The sequence below is a fragment of the Leuciscus leuciscus genome (assembly GCF_965113295.1).
Source record: "Leuciscus leuciscus genome assembly, chromosome: 17".
In the NCBI taxonomy this organism is placed as follows: domain Eukaryota; kingdom Metazoa; phylum Chordata; class Actinopteri; order Cypriniformes; family Leuciscidae; genus Leuciscus; species Leuciscus leuciscus.
Genome location: NC_138741.1, coordinates 6,080,225 through 6,096,348, shown reverse-complemented (window position 1 = coordinate 6,096,348; position 16,124 = coordinate 6,080,225). Strand labels below are relative to the sequence as shown.

Genomic DNA, 16,124 nt, shown 5'->3' with positions numbered 1-16,124 from the left:
GTACATGGCATACAATTGAAAAATATTGGCAAAAGAAGCAAGGACCATAAAGGCCACTAGAAATGATTTTATTTTATATATTTAAAATGGTTATTTAATCATTAACTTAAGAATGATCAGTGTTTTTATTATTAATAATATATTAATTTCCTATCTATTTTCAATTAGTAAATTGGGGAACATTTCCGCTGAAATAATACTGTAACTATCTACATAAATGTAATAATAAAAGGATTTACAATAAACTACAGGTGTTAAAAGCATAAAACTATTGAAAACAGTATACGAATGAAATCATCCAAACATTTAAATGTATGATTAAACAAAGCAGCCGGTTACAGTATTTCATCCACACACTGTATTAGTATGAAACACAAAATACATGAAAGTAGCATCAGTGTGTTGCCATGAAAAAAAAAAGAAAAAAAAGATGGTTACACTTATATATTTAAGTATTGAGTAATATTAAGCAACTACATGTACTTACTATAGGGTTAGGGTAGGATTAGGATTTGGTTGAGGGTTAGTTGCATGTAATTATGCATAATTTACTGTTATTACTATGGTAAGTACATGTAACATATGTAACAAGGAAAGTGTTACCAAAATGACCATACTGCGAATGATCAATTAAAATCAAGCATTTCATTGAGCCATTTAATAATGACAGTAGTAATAACATAGTAATTGTTGTATAATAAACACTTTATAACACTTTAACACCGGTAACACTTTATTTTAGTGTCCTTGTTACACGTTACATGTCTACTATAGTAATAACTATAAACTGTGCACAATTACATGCAACTAACCCTCAACCAAAACCAAATCCTAACCCTATAGGTACATGTAGTTGATTATTATTACTCAGTAAATGTATTACACTGTAACAGACACCTTAAAATAAAGTGTAATCAAACTTCCTAACACTGCGCTCTCCTTCTCAAGCTACAAACATCACTCTACCTAAAGTCAAGATCCTACCACCATCTCCAAGAGAAATCTGTTCCCAGAAAGAGACAAATTCAAATGTAACGTTAGTGTGTGTGGCGACGGGCTTTTATCCCGATCATGTGAGTTTGACCTGGAAAGTGAAAGGCAAAGAGAGAGAGGACAGTGTATCAACTGACTCCACAGCCCAACAGGACAATGGGACATTACTGTACCATATCAGCAGCAGAATGAAAGTTTCTAAAAACGACTGGATGGATCCCAGAAGTAATTTCACCTGTACTGTTCGATTCTACAACGGAAAAGATTATGTCAATGTCACAAACACCATAAAAGGTCAAAAAGGTTTGTGAAAATGCACCAAATCTATATTGGACTGTAATGCTTGGATATAATTGCAAAATTGCAAGGAAGGTTTTGTGAAATATTAAGCATAATTTCTTCGCAGATGCCACTTTGTTTGATAGCTTTATCTATAGAGATTGCAGTGAGATCTTTTCCAGGCCTGTATGAGACAACATAGATTATTGACAATATTTAATTGCCTAATTTGACAGTCATTGCATTCATGACTTCAGGTAGATATATCAGACATGTTTGTGTATTGATGCTTTTAGAGAAGCCAAAGGGATTGAAACTGCTTGGCTTTGGCTACATCGTGCTCCTCTGCAAGAGCCTGCTGTATGCGCTGATCGTGTCTGGTGTAGTGTGGAAACTCAAGGTAATCCCTGATAAACATAATGCACATCTCACACATCAAATATGTATTTAGAGTATAAAGATATATATGACTTAGGGCACGTTCACACGACAACACGGATCCGCGAAAATGATTACAAACGCTGTATTCTGCTGTCAGACCAAAGAAAATCTCTGCGCTTATAGACCGAACCTGTAATTTGCATGTGCATGACATCACCGTTTTCACAAATTTGCATTTTTGTAGTTTACACAGAAATTATAACGGTATACTTTTCAAAAACGTGCATTTTGAAACACGTTTTCAAAAGTTTGCATTTTCCGGCCCCCTAAACACTGTTGTCGTGTAAATGAAAGGCCAAAACTCTTATTAAGTTTTAAGTTTTTAGTTGAAAACTGTGTTGTGTAAACGAAAGACAGATACGTTATGATCCCTTAAGTTAATATTAATTTATTTCCCCACAGTTTTCAATGAAGATGAAACCATTACCAGAGGACTGACCATGATCGACACGTGTCCACAAACTTTCTCCTTGAGAGGCCAGACGTGTCTTTCTTTATTATTTACGAAATGTGTAAGATTTCTGTGTATTTTACATTTGACTAGATTCACGTAGTTTTGTATGACTTCAAATCACACATATTTTCTCATTTTGAATAATAAAATGTTACAAATACCTTCCTGAACATGTTTTTTGCTTGTTACGCACATGTACCGCAAATGTTTAATGCATATAAGTGCCTGAAACATTAATCAGGAATGAACAACTAAGAATGAGAAACATAATAGGCAGAATGTAATGGAAGTTTTAGATTCTACTTTCTGCCATGACTAAAACATCCTGTATTTAACTTTTAGACCTTTGATTTTATGAGAAACAGAGGATATTTGCATATGTTTTGTGCAGTGGAAAATATGTGCTTTTGGAAAGTGTGGGTTGTTATCTCAGTTATGTAAGAATCTTCCACGGCAATAAGAAAATAAGACTTTATATGACTCGTGCCCTCGACATTTCTCATAATGTGAGCTCTAAAGCTTTTCTATAATTCCTGGAACAAGGCAAATCAAAAGTACTGAGAACAATGACTGTAACTGAAAATAACAGCAACAACAACAACAACAAAAATATGGTTACACTTTATTTCGATGCTCCACTTTAGACATTCTAATAACTATAAGTAACTTTGCAACTACATGTCAACTAACTCTCAGAGTATTAGTAGACTGTTAGGATAGGGTTAATAGAATAAGTACATGACATGTAGTTGCAAAGTTGCTCATAATCAGTTGAATGTCTGTTGAGGAGCATCAAAATAAAGTGTTATCAGATATTAAGCAGACAGTCTACTAATACTCTAGTGACTGGAAGTTGACATGTATTTGCAAAATTACTTATAGTTAGTAAAATGTCTAAAGTGGACCATCGAAATAAAGTGTTACCAAAAATATTGGTGTTTTTTACTCTTATGTGAATACACCTCAGATGAACGATTGTAGTTTGAATGGTGTCTAGATGAGTTTAAGCATCAGGTTGCTGGAGTTGAAAGCAGGATGTGGTGTCAGCTCTTCTCGAGCAGTGTGAAGGTGTTGTGGAGGATGTGGTCAGAGCGTTCTCGAGATGTTCATGATCAATCCTGCATCTCTCACACACCTGCTGCTGCACACAAGCCTCAAAGCTCATACACGTCTGCAGACTAAACCAATCAAAAAGAGAGGAGCTGTTGGAAACTGGTGCAGAGCTGATTCATTCGAGGAGCATGTTTGCAGGTTATTGTATCAACAGTCTGTACCACACACCCACACATCTGTATTGTTTTTCTGGAACATGATGTTTAACTCATGCATCATGAATCATTTTGCTCAGTCTGAGTAAAATGAAGCCCAACACATTCAAATGTTTTTTGAAAACACCAGTGATTTAGAAAGTCTTTTTAGTAAAGTTTTATTTAAATGTGTAAAAAGAATTACATTTCCAATTAATTATATACATAATAAAATGCGTAATATTTGTACATGCTAGAATTTTTCATTGATGTACACAACAGTTGCCAGTTGCATATTTGGGTTTGATTACCGTAATTTTTACTGTAAAGTCTAAGCCTACATTAAGAGGGTTAATGCTTCAATGATATAATTCAAAAGGGTTTTGATTAGGTTGGAGAAACATATTTAAAGAATTTGAAGAGAAAATAAGTTAATATGGTTAAATTGATTTTTGTTTTACACAAAAATCATTTGGGTCTCTGGGATCCCAAATATAAAAACAGTGAAGTGAATCTCAACACAAGAGTTACATTTTACTGTAGATGATAAAAATAAGAAAAAAATAATATTGTCAACTAACTCTCATTAGAGTATTAGTAGACTGTTAGTGTACTTTAGGGTTCGGGTTAGTAGAATAAGTTGACATAGTTGCAAATGTACTAATAGTCAGTAGAATGTCTGTTGTGGAGCATCAAAATAAAGTTGAGAGAAAAAAGAGGGATGTGTGACCTCTTTTAATCAAGCAATTTAAGACAAGGCCTCAAATTACCTTCAAATTAACTCCAAAAGTGTTTTTCATCTCTGAGGGCCTGTTTACACCTGGTATTAAGATGGTCAATCGGATCACAAGTGGATGACGCTAAATACAGGTGTAAACCGGATCTGAAGCGTTTTGAGCTTGTCCACTTTCGACCACTTCCAGAGATAGTTGAAAACGCATTCGACCGGATTGATTTCGTAGTGTAAACGTTCATGTGGTCGAATGTGTTCAAACAGCCACAAAAGACCGTCTACTCTCCGCTTACTGACCGAATGCGTAAATTAGCCAGCTTTGTCGGCTGGAGACCCAAGTTTAGTTTGAAGACAAAAAACGTACCAAGCTAAAAGTTCTCTCACCATTCCTGATTTCTAATACACACTCGCAGCGTTCGGCTGGTCTTGGGGATGTCAGAGCAGAAACTAAAGCTGATGCTCTGTTTGTTTTTCCGGTAGCGTTCATATGTAAATTGAGTTAGCTTATTTCATCCATTAGATCAAAAGTATGAAAAAACCTTACATTTACCCGACCATAGACTCTCCTTGATTAAATCAGGACAGAAGTGGTTGAAAGTGGACAAAAGAGATGGATTGAAACACCAGGTGTAAAAGGGAATGTGTCTCCAATGTCTATATGATCTGATCGACCAAAACACATCCTAATACCAGGTGTAAACATACAGGGCCTTAGAGTTTTTGTACAGCTTTCACTATAGTCTGTCATACTGTGGGGACTGGCTGCACAATACCAAACAGCAGAACCAACTTGGGTTACACTCTTGGACTCCAGCAGTATCTGAAGAGACCCTGGTCTGTTAGACGAAAAATCCCCCACGCTTTCTGGATCCACCTGTCCTTTACCCAAAGAAGTGAACATCAGCTTGAAACCGTCTGTTGGGGTCCAACGGTACCAGTACAGATTTGGGTTACTATCACCTGTGATGGAGCAGGTGACTTCAAGAGGTACACCTGGTAGACGAATAAGCTCCAGTGGGCTTTGGTTTACCTGAATACCTGAGATAAAAAGATTTGGAATGAGTAATTTAAGATTTAAAACATTGTAAAGCTGGTTCAACAGCAAATTAACAGCTTACACATAGTGGCAGGCCATTGTAACGATACAAAAAAGATGGCAAAATGCAAATGCATCATGAAGAGCTGAACTTAGCAAAGTCTTGAGGCTTAAATAAACTCGGTGTGCCTCTAGAGGCGAGGTTGGGTGCTGTAGTTTAGTGGATAAAGATCTAGGTTGGTCTAGGGGAAATCCATCGACTATCAGCACTTGACTTGAGAACGATACTGAACCCTGGTTGGTCAAGGGGAATGTTCATGTATAAAGTGTATGATACTGTACGTCACTTTGTATGTACCTTTTTTTATACAAAGTGACAATCACTTTGAGTGACTTTTTTTTACTCATTAAGGAGTTGAGTGTGTTACTTGCTCACTACCAAAAAAAACAAAAAACAAGGTGAATTTAGAGTAAGATTGAATTTAGGGCATAATCACATCCATCTTAGTATACATGAAAGAATAGCCATCTAATGTGGTCTGAGCAATAACAGCAGTGCATTTCTATATTTTAAATTGCGTAGTGTTTGATTGGCTCTCTGTTAAAAAATATTTTGATATTATAACTCAGTATTTTGCTAAACTTATATATGGTTATTATTTCAGTGAGATAAGTAATTCAGAGATAAATGCATGAATACTGCAAAAAACAATTATTAAGCTGCACTGTAATATATTGCATTAGTAACTTTAACGATGATATGTTCTGATGCATCCCCTTTACCTCATCCCATTACATATCTAAAATTCTGATTAATTAAACATTGTTTAGCCATTGTTTTTGTATTTATTTCAGAACTCACTTTCACAAATAATGTGGAGAATAGATGGTAATTACAAGATTACACAAACATATTACTTGTAGTTAACTGCTTGAATATTACTTGTAGTTAACTGCCATCTAATTTGCCACAAGTAACTTTTCCAACTAGGTGTGACAAGGTTTTTCTTGTAGTCTGCAGAAAAAAAAAAAAAAAAACATGAATTTTTTTTTTTTTATCACGTGACACTATGTTTCCTCTAACTAACTGAGATGTTACTGCAATCTGATTTCTGTGAGCCGCTTCCAAGTCCATAACATTGGTAATGTTATTTGTTAGTGCCATCTGCTGGACTCATGTCTTATTGCAGCTCAAATGTATGAAGGCAAAGACTCTGCTACGTTGACCTTTAGTCATGTATCACACATATTACATATTACCATTAGTACATATTACTATATAGTTATTATTTCAGATAGATGATTTTCAGTTACATATTTCTTTTTGATAAATTTATTGACTTGCTTTATGACAGGGGTGTCCAAACTCGGTCCTGGAGGGCCACTGTCCGGAGAGTTTAGCTCCAGCTTGCCTCAACACACCAGCCTGGAAGTGAACATGCCTAGTAAGAGCTTGAACAGCTGATTCTGGAGTGTTTAACTGGGATTGGAGCTGAACTGCAGGACAGTGGCCCTCCAGGAAGGAGCTGGGACACCCCTATGTTATACTTGCAGTGTAAATGGCTTGTGATGTTCCATCACTTTGGATAAAAGCAAATGTATGTATGCACTTATATTTATTTTCCTAAAAAGTCACATTATTTGTTGGCTGGTCGCATACATAATACAGTTCTTTGTGGTTTATACACTGCAGTGTTGTTTTATGGTATGCTATGAAGTTAAAGAAGTTATGATGTTTGTCATCTTGGTTTTTGTACAGCAGCAGAGCAAGTCTGTGTCACTGTGCTCACTCACTGCACAGAAATACACACCACTGTCGTCAGGCTCCAGCTTGCTCACAGTGAAAGATCCACGTTCAGCTACAGTCTTATCAGCTGAGTATTTATCTGCAGAAAATTCACCAAAGTCTGGATTGTTGTTTGTCATTGTGAACGCAATGAGTCTCATTGTTTCTCCCTGCCGTTGTCGGAACCAGTACATGTAGAAATAGGAAGAACCCATAGTATGACTGCAGTTCATTTGTGCAGATTTACCCTGTGAAGCCCATAATATTGGAGTCTGTGTAACGACACTGGCTTCTGAAAAATATTAATAAATTATTAGATTTGGTTTTTTTCCCCAGTTAAGTCCAAAACAATGATTTAGGAAGTTAATGACATCCTACCTGAAATATGTTGCAGAATTATCAGTTTAATGATTATTAGCATAAACATGTTAGTTCTCTGGCTAGACTAGAAATGCCAGAAATAGAAGGAAATCATGCATGCTTTAATGGAGAGACACAGGATGTGACATCACCACGACTGAGTCTGCTCTTTGTTTATTAGCAGACTCAATGAGAAATCTAAAAAATTGCTTGTACAAAAGTACAAGTGTTGTGAAAATGCTTCATTCACAAAATATCAACATTAAATTTGTCCAGATTCTGTTGGACTCTGTTGTAGATAAGAATCTATTATAATGGGACGCTAAATATGCTGTTCAACAATATACAACAGGTCATGAGCTCCCCCTATTGTTCTCATTTAAAATTACAGGTGTGTTCTGCTGTAAGGAAAAATATTAAATACATTAAATACCTGGATGATGGTTCGATGATGCATTTTCCCCAAATGTGCAGTATATACAATAGCACATGTCGTGTGTCCCATGATGCAATGGCTTGAAAAATGAACTGGTAATATCAGGCACAAAACTTTTTTGACTTCTTTATATAATTGTTGTAGTTGGCATTGCATACAGTATAAAGTTATACAGTAGATTAGTTGACCCAATCATTTGATTTGACCCAGACTTGAACAACTAAGAATGATTTCTCCCAACAAATTCACCATGTTTTAAATAAAGATACAGAACCACATAATGATTGTGAACAGTTCAATAAACAAAACATTAATAGTAAGTAAAATATTTGAAGCAGAAAACATGTTCTATTGATGATTGTCAAGCAGAAAGTGTCCAAATACTTGGAACATAGTCTCATCAATCTGTTTGATTTATTCATTTATTTTTGTAATCTGTTTGCTTAATAATTTTGCTATTTATCTTAAGAATATAGTATACTTGACATTTCAGGTGCAAGCCAAAATGTAAAGGTCTGCCCTCTGAGCGACCCATAGTTTTTTGATCAGTGTTGTTTAACTGGCAGTTTACATTAGATTAAATATCTCTGGCGGTTTGCTGCTTATTTTCATGGAAAGTGATTAGGTATAACAAGCACATGCTTCACATGACTAAGTGACTGGATCTCCTCACGAAAGCTGACAGTTTCAAACGCTTCTCATTATTGGACTATGAGGGACTGTTAAGAAATGCTGCTATATTTTACAGCTCTACTTAATTGAGCTGTAAAACTCTGTGGCTTCTTTCGAGTGCATTTCATTGTTCTACAGTGAAGACCGTGTTTGTTCTAATATTTGTTTTTAATGGGTTTTGCTAACGAGAAATTCTCTCTGTTCTTGTAATCTTGTAATTAGCTTGTTATGACAACATGCAACAAGAGAGCGAGTTTTTTTTCTTTTTCTTTCTTTGAGTTCACAAGATGTCCACAATGTCATGTCTTCACCTTATCAGTTAGTGGGCTTTCTGGATGTTTCCGATTTAAGAAAGAAAGAAAGAAAGAAAGAAAGAAAGAAAGAAAGAAAGAAAGAAAGAAAGAAAGAAAGAAAGAAAGAAAGAAAAGGACAAATATGAGAGAGGTAAATTAAAACAATGTGTAGCACTTCTCGGTAATTTGGAACAAAATGCTGAAATGCTCAATCTTTTATTTCATGTTTACAATCATATTCACATGTTCTGTCAACGTTTAAATGGGAAAAAATTGTGGACTGCTGTGAAACACATTGCAAATATCTCAGGGGATGCATATAAATCGAAAACAGTTTACAGGGATTTCCTAACAAATATTTATCAAGTAGTTTTGCTGCTATTATACCCGTCGATATCATCAGTCAGATTGTTTGGTAAACTTGGATTACCACATAGATGTCTGGCACGAGTGCACAAACTCAGAGAGTTTTGAGATTTCACAGTGTGATAAAAAACTTATAAAGTTTATGTTTTGTCTTAAAACGTCTTGGTGTTTTAGAATATATGTTGTTGGTTAACATCTCCTGATTAGATATTCTACGCAGAATCCTTGATATACATATCAATACTCGTTCATATGTTGCATAAACACACCGGTTGCATTTGAGTTGATCACTGTTTACTGGTCCCGATAACCCAAAAGCTTAAAGTGATCAGGTAAAAGTGTTAAATGTGGTCTTGTCATGTAGTGGAATGCGTTCGGCCCCACGAAACTCAGCCGCAATGTCATCAAAAGTGCGTCCTTTGGTCTCAGGAAGACGAAACATGGTGTAGGTGAAGGCGAGCAAGGCCATACACATGAAGAGGAGGTAGACGTACGCCCCACATATTTTCTGCAAACAAGGTTTAGTTGTTAAAGTAAACTATTATATAAGTGTGCAATACAGATCTTGTGTGCTGAATATAAGAGATGCACATACCAGCAGAGGTGGAAAGAGCAGTGCTAGTAAAAACTTCCCTCCCCAGTTAAGCATACTAGTGAAGGCCATGGCAATGGGACGAGCCGACTGGTCAAAAAGCTCAGCGGCAATGAACCAAGAGATTGGCCCCGGCCCCACTTCATAAGCTGAGATCAGGAAGAAAACCACCAGCACCTGCATATTACGAATCTCTGGAACTATGGTCTGAGGATTGAGAAGAGAGGCGAGTAAAAGTCAAGAATTTTGATTCATCTCTGGTGTTTGGAAACATGATGGATGCTCAATCTCACCATTATGGAATATGTGATGGTCATAAGTAAGTTGCAGAGCGCTAGTGACAGAAATCCAGCAAGCAACAACTTCCTGCGTCCCGCTCTCTCCACCAAAAAGAACTTTGCAGAAGGAAAATTTTTTTTATTTAAAATCTTTTATTTAAATATTTGACCTTTAAAGTCTTTTAAAGGACCCAAATAAACTTTTTCTACAATAAAAGTTTTTTTTTTTTTTTGGACTAAATAGCACGTTTCATGTAATGAACAATCTTGTGATCAAATGATTTAAAAGACAATTCATATTCAATGTCATGTTATGTCAGTGTGTTGGTTTCATTTTCAAAGACTTTTAGTTTGATTCTCTTTGTTTCCTGTTTCCTTCGTTCCTATGTTCCCACTTGTCCTTGGTTGTCATTGGTTATTCATTGTTTGATTGATTTCTTACACCTGCCCCTCATTAGTTCAATAGTTCTCTGTGTATTTAAAGTCTCCATGAAATATTTTTTCCCCCTACTTTTGTATATGTTAGCCTTAAGGTTATCTATAAGCGAGTGTGCTCCAAAACAATGACAAAATGTGCATTTAGAAGATATAAGCGTTCAAAACTTACAGTCTCTCACCTCCGCCAATATGAATCAATGATTAGATGACATCACTCTGCACTTCACCTTCTTGTCAGATTTTCTATATTTTTCTATATAGATTGTCCAATCAAATGCTCTCTAGAATCTGAAGCTCCACCCCCTACATATATAAATCCCCCTATAAATAGATACTAAAGCTGTGGCTGAAATCGGTCACTTGTTTACACAATTACTATTTTCTACATGATGAACGGCACATAGTGCATTACATAGGGGATATGGCTATCATAAGGTGTAAAATGCGGCTTTGCCAAACTCAACAGCTCTGGCCGAGCTGTGATATAAATTATAAAAAAGGAGAGGAGCTGCGTGATGTCCCGCCCTCTCTTCCTGTTTCAGTGGAAATTACATCAACACATTGAATAACACTGCGCGTTTCAAGGCTTTTCAGTGGGCCTTCAATGCATTCAGTTCAGTCATTATTTATTGTTCGTGTTCATTTACACTGTTACGTTGCCTTTCTCTTATGTTGTATCGTTATGTTTAAATATACTCTTGTTTTTGTTAAATAAAGTTCACGCTGCATTTTAAGATCCTCTACGTCTCATCTTTATCATGCAACATTTACAATGATATTGAACTGAATTGAACCAAAATTTGAGCTGACTTGAACTGAATAAATCCACTATTGCCTTCTTGAAGAGCTGCTTATAGCTGAACTGAACAGTTTTTTATGAACATGCAACAGTGACACTAAAATGAACGGAATAATGACACTTCTGTAGAGCTGCTTTAAAGCTGAAATTGATTTTGTTTCATAACTGATGAATTTTACAACATTAATACTGTTAGTTTCCTGTTTATTAATGTGAAACTGCTTTAATATATATTGTATAAAGCACTACTGTATATAAATAAATGCGACTTGACATGACAGCCATCAGAGGCTTAGAAGTAGTTTTATTCTACATAATAATGACCAACATAATAATATTCACATGACCAGCCAAAAACACTCATATTATTCCACTTTTTTTATCTTGAAAAAAACAACAAGAACAGCTAAAACTATATAGGCCAGTAAAAGATAAACAATACTGACAATAAAAGAAGGATTATTTGAACTAATTAGAGTAATCACCAATAACAGCAGACTGAATTTGTAGATCATGTAATGAATACTCACTGCTACGATGGTGAATGCCACATTGACGGCCCCAACCCCTAGTGTCAGATATTTGGCTTCATCAAAATTGGACTGGGCAAACATTTTTGTAGAATAATTTATGATCTGGAAGAAAAGTAAGACATAGGAAAGAGTTATTCTGGGCAATTTTACTTTGCTTGCAACCCCTTTGGAGGATTCTTGAGAAAAAAACATTATAAGCACATTCAGCTTGTTCTAATTTGAGATTAGATTCTTGATGAAAAGAACTTTAGTGGAATTGGCACTGAAATTGGCTATGGAAATGTGGAATACATCACTTGTTCTAGAGACATTGGACAAAATGGGTAACGGGATTAGAAAAATGTTCAAGTACAAGGGAATCTTGCTAATACTCAAAAGGTGTCAACTAAATCAGATACAAAAATAGTGTGTAATTCAAGCCTTGCATTTAAGAATGAAATATTTTCAGCCCCATCGATTGAATTTGCCATCACTATCAGATTCATGGAGATATGGAAAGAGGAATAAAAAAAGAGTTAACTATATCATGAATCAGAACTCAAAATGTAGCCTAGAAAAATGAAATATGATCATGTTTAAATCAGATATTGCAGAGATGGACATTCAGGCAAAGGAATGATTTTTCAATTGGAACACCAACCGCATTGAATCCAGATAACTGGCTGCCCAGGTTTATGATGAGCACAAGTATTATCGGCTGCCTGTAGCGCTGCTTCTTGAGGAACTCTCTCACAGTCACTCCTGTTTCACTATGGGCTGCTTCCTCTCTCATCTCCTCCATTTCTTTCATCACCATCTCTGGATTTCCCCGAAGTTTTCTCAGGGCTTACAAAAGAAAGAAAGGAGGATGCTGGATCAAACTTCTCTTCACACTAGGTTCAACATGTTTACTTCTGTTCTAAGTGAGTCATGAGTCAACGGAACTGTCATTAACTCACCCGCCTCTGCCTCTTTTTCTTTGCCCCTGTTGATGAAGAGGAAGCGGGGGCTTTTAGGGCAAAAAGGAAGGCTTAGATACTGGAGCGTTGCAGGAATAAGGGACAGAGACAACATCAGGGACCAGTATTTCTCTGTACCCAATACCGTTTCCAAGCCCACCACCTGAGATATAAACAGAACAAACCATCAGGCTTGCATTGATGAGATCCAGGCCTGTATTTACGATTCACGTAACTTTTAAGGGCAAAGCTGGAAAGGGAATGGGAGCAGGTGTGTCTCACCATGCCCAGCAGAATGCCTGAGGCGAAGGAGACCTGGTTCAGCGTTGCAAAGGCACCGCGGAGGTTTGTGGGCGAGACACCCTGAATGTACAGCGGGTTCAGACTCATCACCAGGCCACAGAACAAACCAAAGATCAGCCGACCCACGATAAGCACTTCAAATGACGCTGTGGCCTTGCTCATGAACATCAGAGAGGCGCCCACCACTGATAAAGCATTCACTATCAGAATTGCATTACGCCTGCAAGGAAATGTATTTATAGAGTTATTTCAAAATAGCACTCACATACTGTACCACTGTGGGTGGGCCAATTAATAATATACTTTATCTTTAATAATAATATAATTGCTCTTTATCAGCAGCTATCTCACTTAGCTATTTCATGTGTTCACACTCTAAATTTCATTTGGGTTACGGAAACAAAAATTCACAGAAACGACTTTTAAAAAGTTTGGTAACACTTTATTTTGATAGTCCACTTTATACATTCTGCTAACTGTAAGTACCTTTGCAGGCATGTGTCACCTAACTCTCATTAGAGTATTAGTAGACTATATGCTTATTATCTGCTAACACTTTATTGTGATGGTCCCCAAACAGACATTCTACCGACTATAAATTTGCAAGTACATATCAACTTATTCTACTAAGTAACCCTAACTTAACAGTCTACTAATCCTCTATAAATGAGTTGTGTAGTTGCAAATAAATGAGAGTTAGTTGACAGGCAGTTGCAAAGTTACTTATAGTTAGTACAATGTCTGAAGTGGAGTATCAAAATAAAGTTCAACCAAAAGTACAAATTGTGAACATTGTAGAGTCAAGAAGTGATTTTATATAAATATATGTAAGGGTTAATGCCCTTCGAGGTGTCCATTGTCAGGTATTAATGGACGACGGCGAGGCGTGAACCGTCCGACGCGCAGCGCCTCCGCCGAAGACCATTAATACCTTACAATGGACACCTCGAAGGGCATTAACCCGCTTATACCATGGTCACTTGCCAAATAACACATTTTTAAAACATTAGTTTATATTTTAATTAGTTTTACAATCGAAATCTAAAGTTTTTACAAACAATAACTTGGTTTCCCTGGTTACGCCTGAGGGTTTATTTAGCAACCGGAGATATTTATAGTCCGCTCAGCTCGTAGAACCCTTCAGTTTACTGCCTGTTGCTATGGTTACTCACAGCTGATGTAGCCAGCGCATTTATTTATTCATTTCGAACGGTAAACAGTCAGTTTCACCAGAACTCCTTTACTAGGTGTCCTCTATCACTTTTTAATGGACACCCTGCAGCCAATCAGAATCGAGTATTCACCCAGACCATGGTATAAATATATTTAAACGTTATGGTAGCAGAAAGATGTTTGTAAAGAGAAATGCAATGGGTTCTTCATTGATGGATGGAATGGGATAGATGGGATTGGATGGATGGATGGATGTCTATCATTACTAACCCTAATGCTATATGTCTGCAATATTTTATCCAAATAAATACATACATACATACACTTACATACATAAATATTCAGGCACAAATGGCATTTTTTTTACCCTCCTAAGAGTGGGAAGTTTTCTCACCTCCCAAAAGTGTCAGCAAGACCTTTGACCCCAAGTGAACCAAGCAGTGCTCCAAAGTCCTTAATACTAACAGAGAGGGACCACAGGAACGTGAGACTGTGCTCTGGTATTGACTGATTGTGTCTGGATCTCCATGTTGAGTTAAAAAACTCCTCAATGACCTCAATGAAGAAAACCAAAAGGATGTAAATAGGATACAGTACATGTACCACAACTTGCTACATGCTCACACACACACTTGCATGATACATAGTAAAGTCTGACAATCATTGTTGATTCAGCAAAACTGTTGTGCATGAACACACTAAGTATAAGCATTTGGCATAGTATTAGGCATAGTCAATACTTTCATTTCAGACACTTCATAATACATCAACAAGCAAACAGCTTACGTAATGCTAACACTGACCAAAACTCAGAGCAGTCTGTAATTTTAATACTTTACTCTGAATTTCACCTGCTTGAAAGACATGACTAATATCTTGAGACCAGTCCCAATGTTTTCATAATGAAAAAGCGACTGGAGGGAACTGGACTATATCCACACACAGACGATAAATCAACACAAGCTAGACATCATAGCTACCTGTGTGCAAATATGGAGCGATCCAAATCCAATGCTGGCTGAAGAGAACTATTCTGTGTCTTGGTAAAGTTTATTCAGTGTTTTATGAGGGCCCTGAGAAGTTTGTATGTAAACTGAGAAACCATGCTAACCAGCGGCTGGCCCCCAAAGTCAACTCTACTCACTCGGGCAGGGGCATTGATGTTGCCTGTGTGGTATCCTATCTGGAGGGAGCCGAGCACCGCTGCCGCGATGGAGGTCAGCAGCGGGACGGTCAGCTGATTCTGAGGCCAAGATGAGGTTTATTGAGTCAACAGAGGGCAAACACATACAAGGCATTCTTGGTAGGTGCACAAACTATATACCCAGGTATATAAACTGTATAATACAACTAATCTTGCTTACAGTCTATTATAAAGGGTGAAATGAATGAGTTACTGATATGCACTAACCTCCTTAAAAGTCATCGGCCTTGAATGAATATCACCGCCTAAAATGAAGGGGGTGAAAATGTATTTTTACATTGAATTTTGCATGAGTTTCTTGAATTGCATTATGAAGTGAAAACAAATTACTAATGAAAATGGTCCAACATTTAAACATGCTCAAGTGGTTGCTTAGCTGAAATATAATGCAATATTTATTTAATGATTTTTAAGTTCATTCATTGCCATTGTCAGGGTTGGTTTTGTTATCACTTTCATGTCTCACGTCTTTTATTTTGTAATTCTCACTGTCATGCTTCCTGGTTTCATGTCATGTGATCATATTTTGTGCTTCCCTTGTCTTATGTGTCATGTTTTGAATGGTTGATCATCTTTATTGCTCACAGGTGTTTCTTGTTAGTCATTAGTCTTGTTGTATAAATAGCCCTCATGTTTCCATTGTATCTTGTCTGGCTTTGTTCGTGTAATCACTATTTGGTGAGTTTTTATGTGTCTGGCCAAGCCTTTGTTTATTTTGTTCATGTTTGGATTAAATAAACTGCACATGGGTTCAGTTAACTCACCTAAAG

The 16,124-nt window shown here is 36.6% G+C and overlaps 2 protein-coding genes across 2 annotated transcripts in view; one reads left to right on the top strand and one right to left on the bottom strand.

Moving 5' to 3' along the window:
- The window catches only part of LOC309479680 (M1-specific T cell receptor beta chain-like), a 71,570-nt gene extending 70,607 nt beyond the window's left edge, over positions 1-963 (top strand). Inside the window, exon 3 of the transcript XR_014199339.1 lies at positions 949-963. The gene's annotated coding sequence lies outside the window, so the exon portion shown is untranslated. The remainder of the gene's footprint in view (positions 1-948) is intronic.
- A 7,828-nt stretch (positions 964-8,791) lies between these two features.
- Positions 8,792-15,622, bottom strand: slc2a1c (solute carrier family 2 member 1c). The gene is made up of 10 exons (XM_082142205.1): positions 15,562-15,622; positions 15,295-15,393; positions 14,545-14,705; positions 12,957-13,197; positions 12,675-12,837; positions 12,377-12,561; positions 11,734-11,838; positions 9,982-10,083; positions 9,692-9,895; positions 8,792-9,604 (listed from the first exon to the last, which is right to left on the bottom strand). The coding sequence occupies exons 1-10, from the start codon at positions 15,574-15,576 to the stop codon at positions 9,425-9,427; spliced, it is 1,455 nt and encodes a 484-aa protein (XP_081998331.1). The 5' UTR covers positions 15,577-15,622; the 3' UTR covers positions 8,792-9,424.
- Positions 15,623-16,124: the final 502 nt, after the last annotated feature.

Coding starts and splice junctions, on each gene's coding strand:
- slc2a1c (XM_082142205.1), bottom strand. Junction 12,562..12,674: donor AGAAAAAGAGGCAGAGGCGG/GTGAGTTAATGA, acceptor TTCTTTTGTAAG/CCCTGAGAAAACTTCGGGGA. Junction 9,896..9,981: donor CCATCACATATTCCATAATG/GTGAGATTGAGC, acceptor CTCAATCCTCAG/ACCATAGTTCCAGAGATTCG.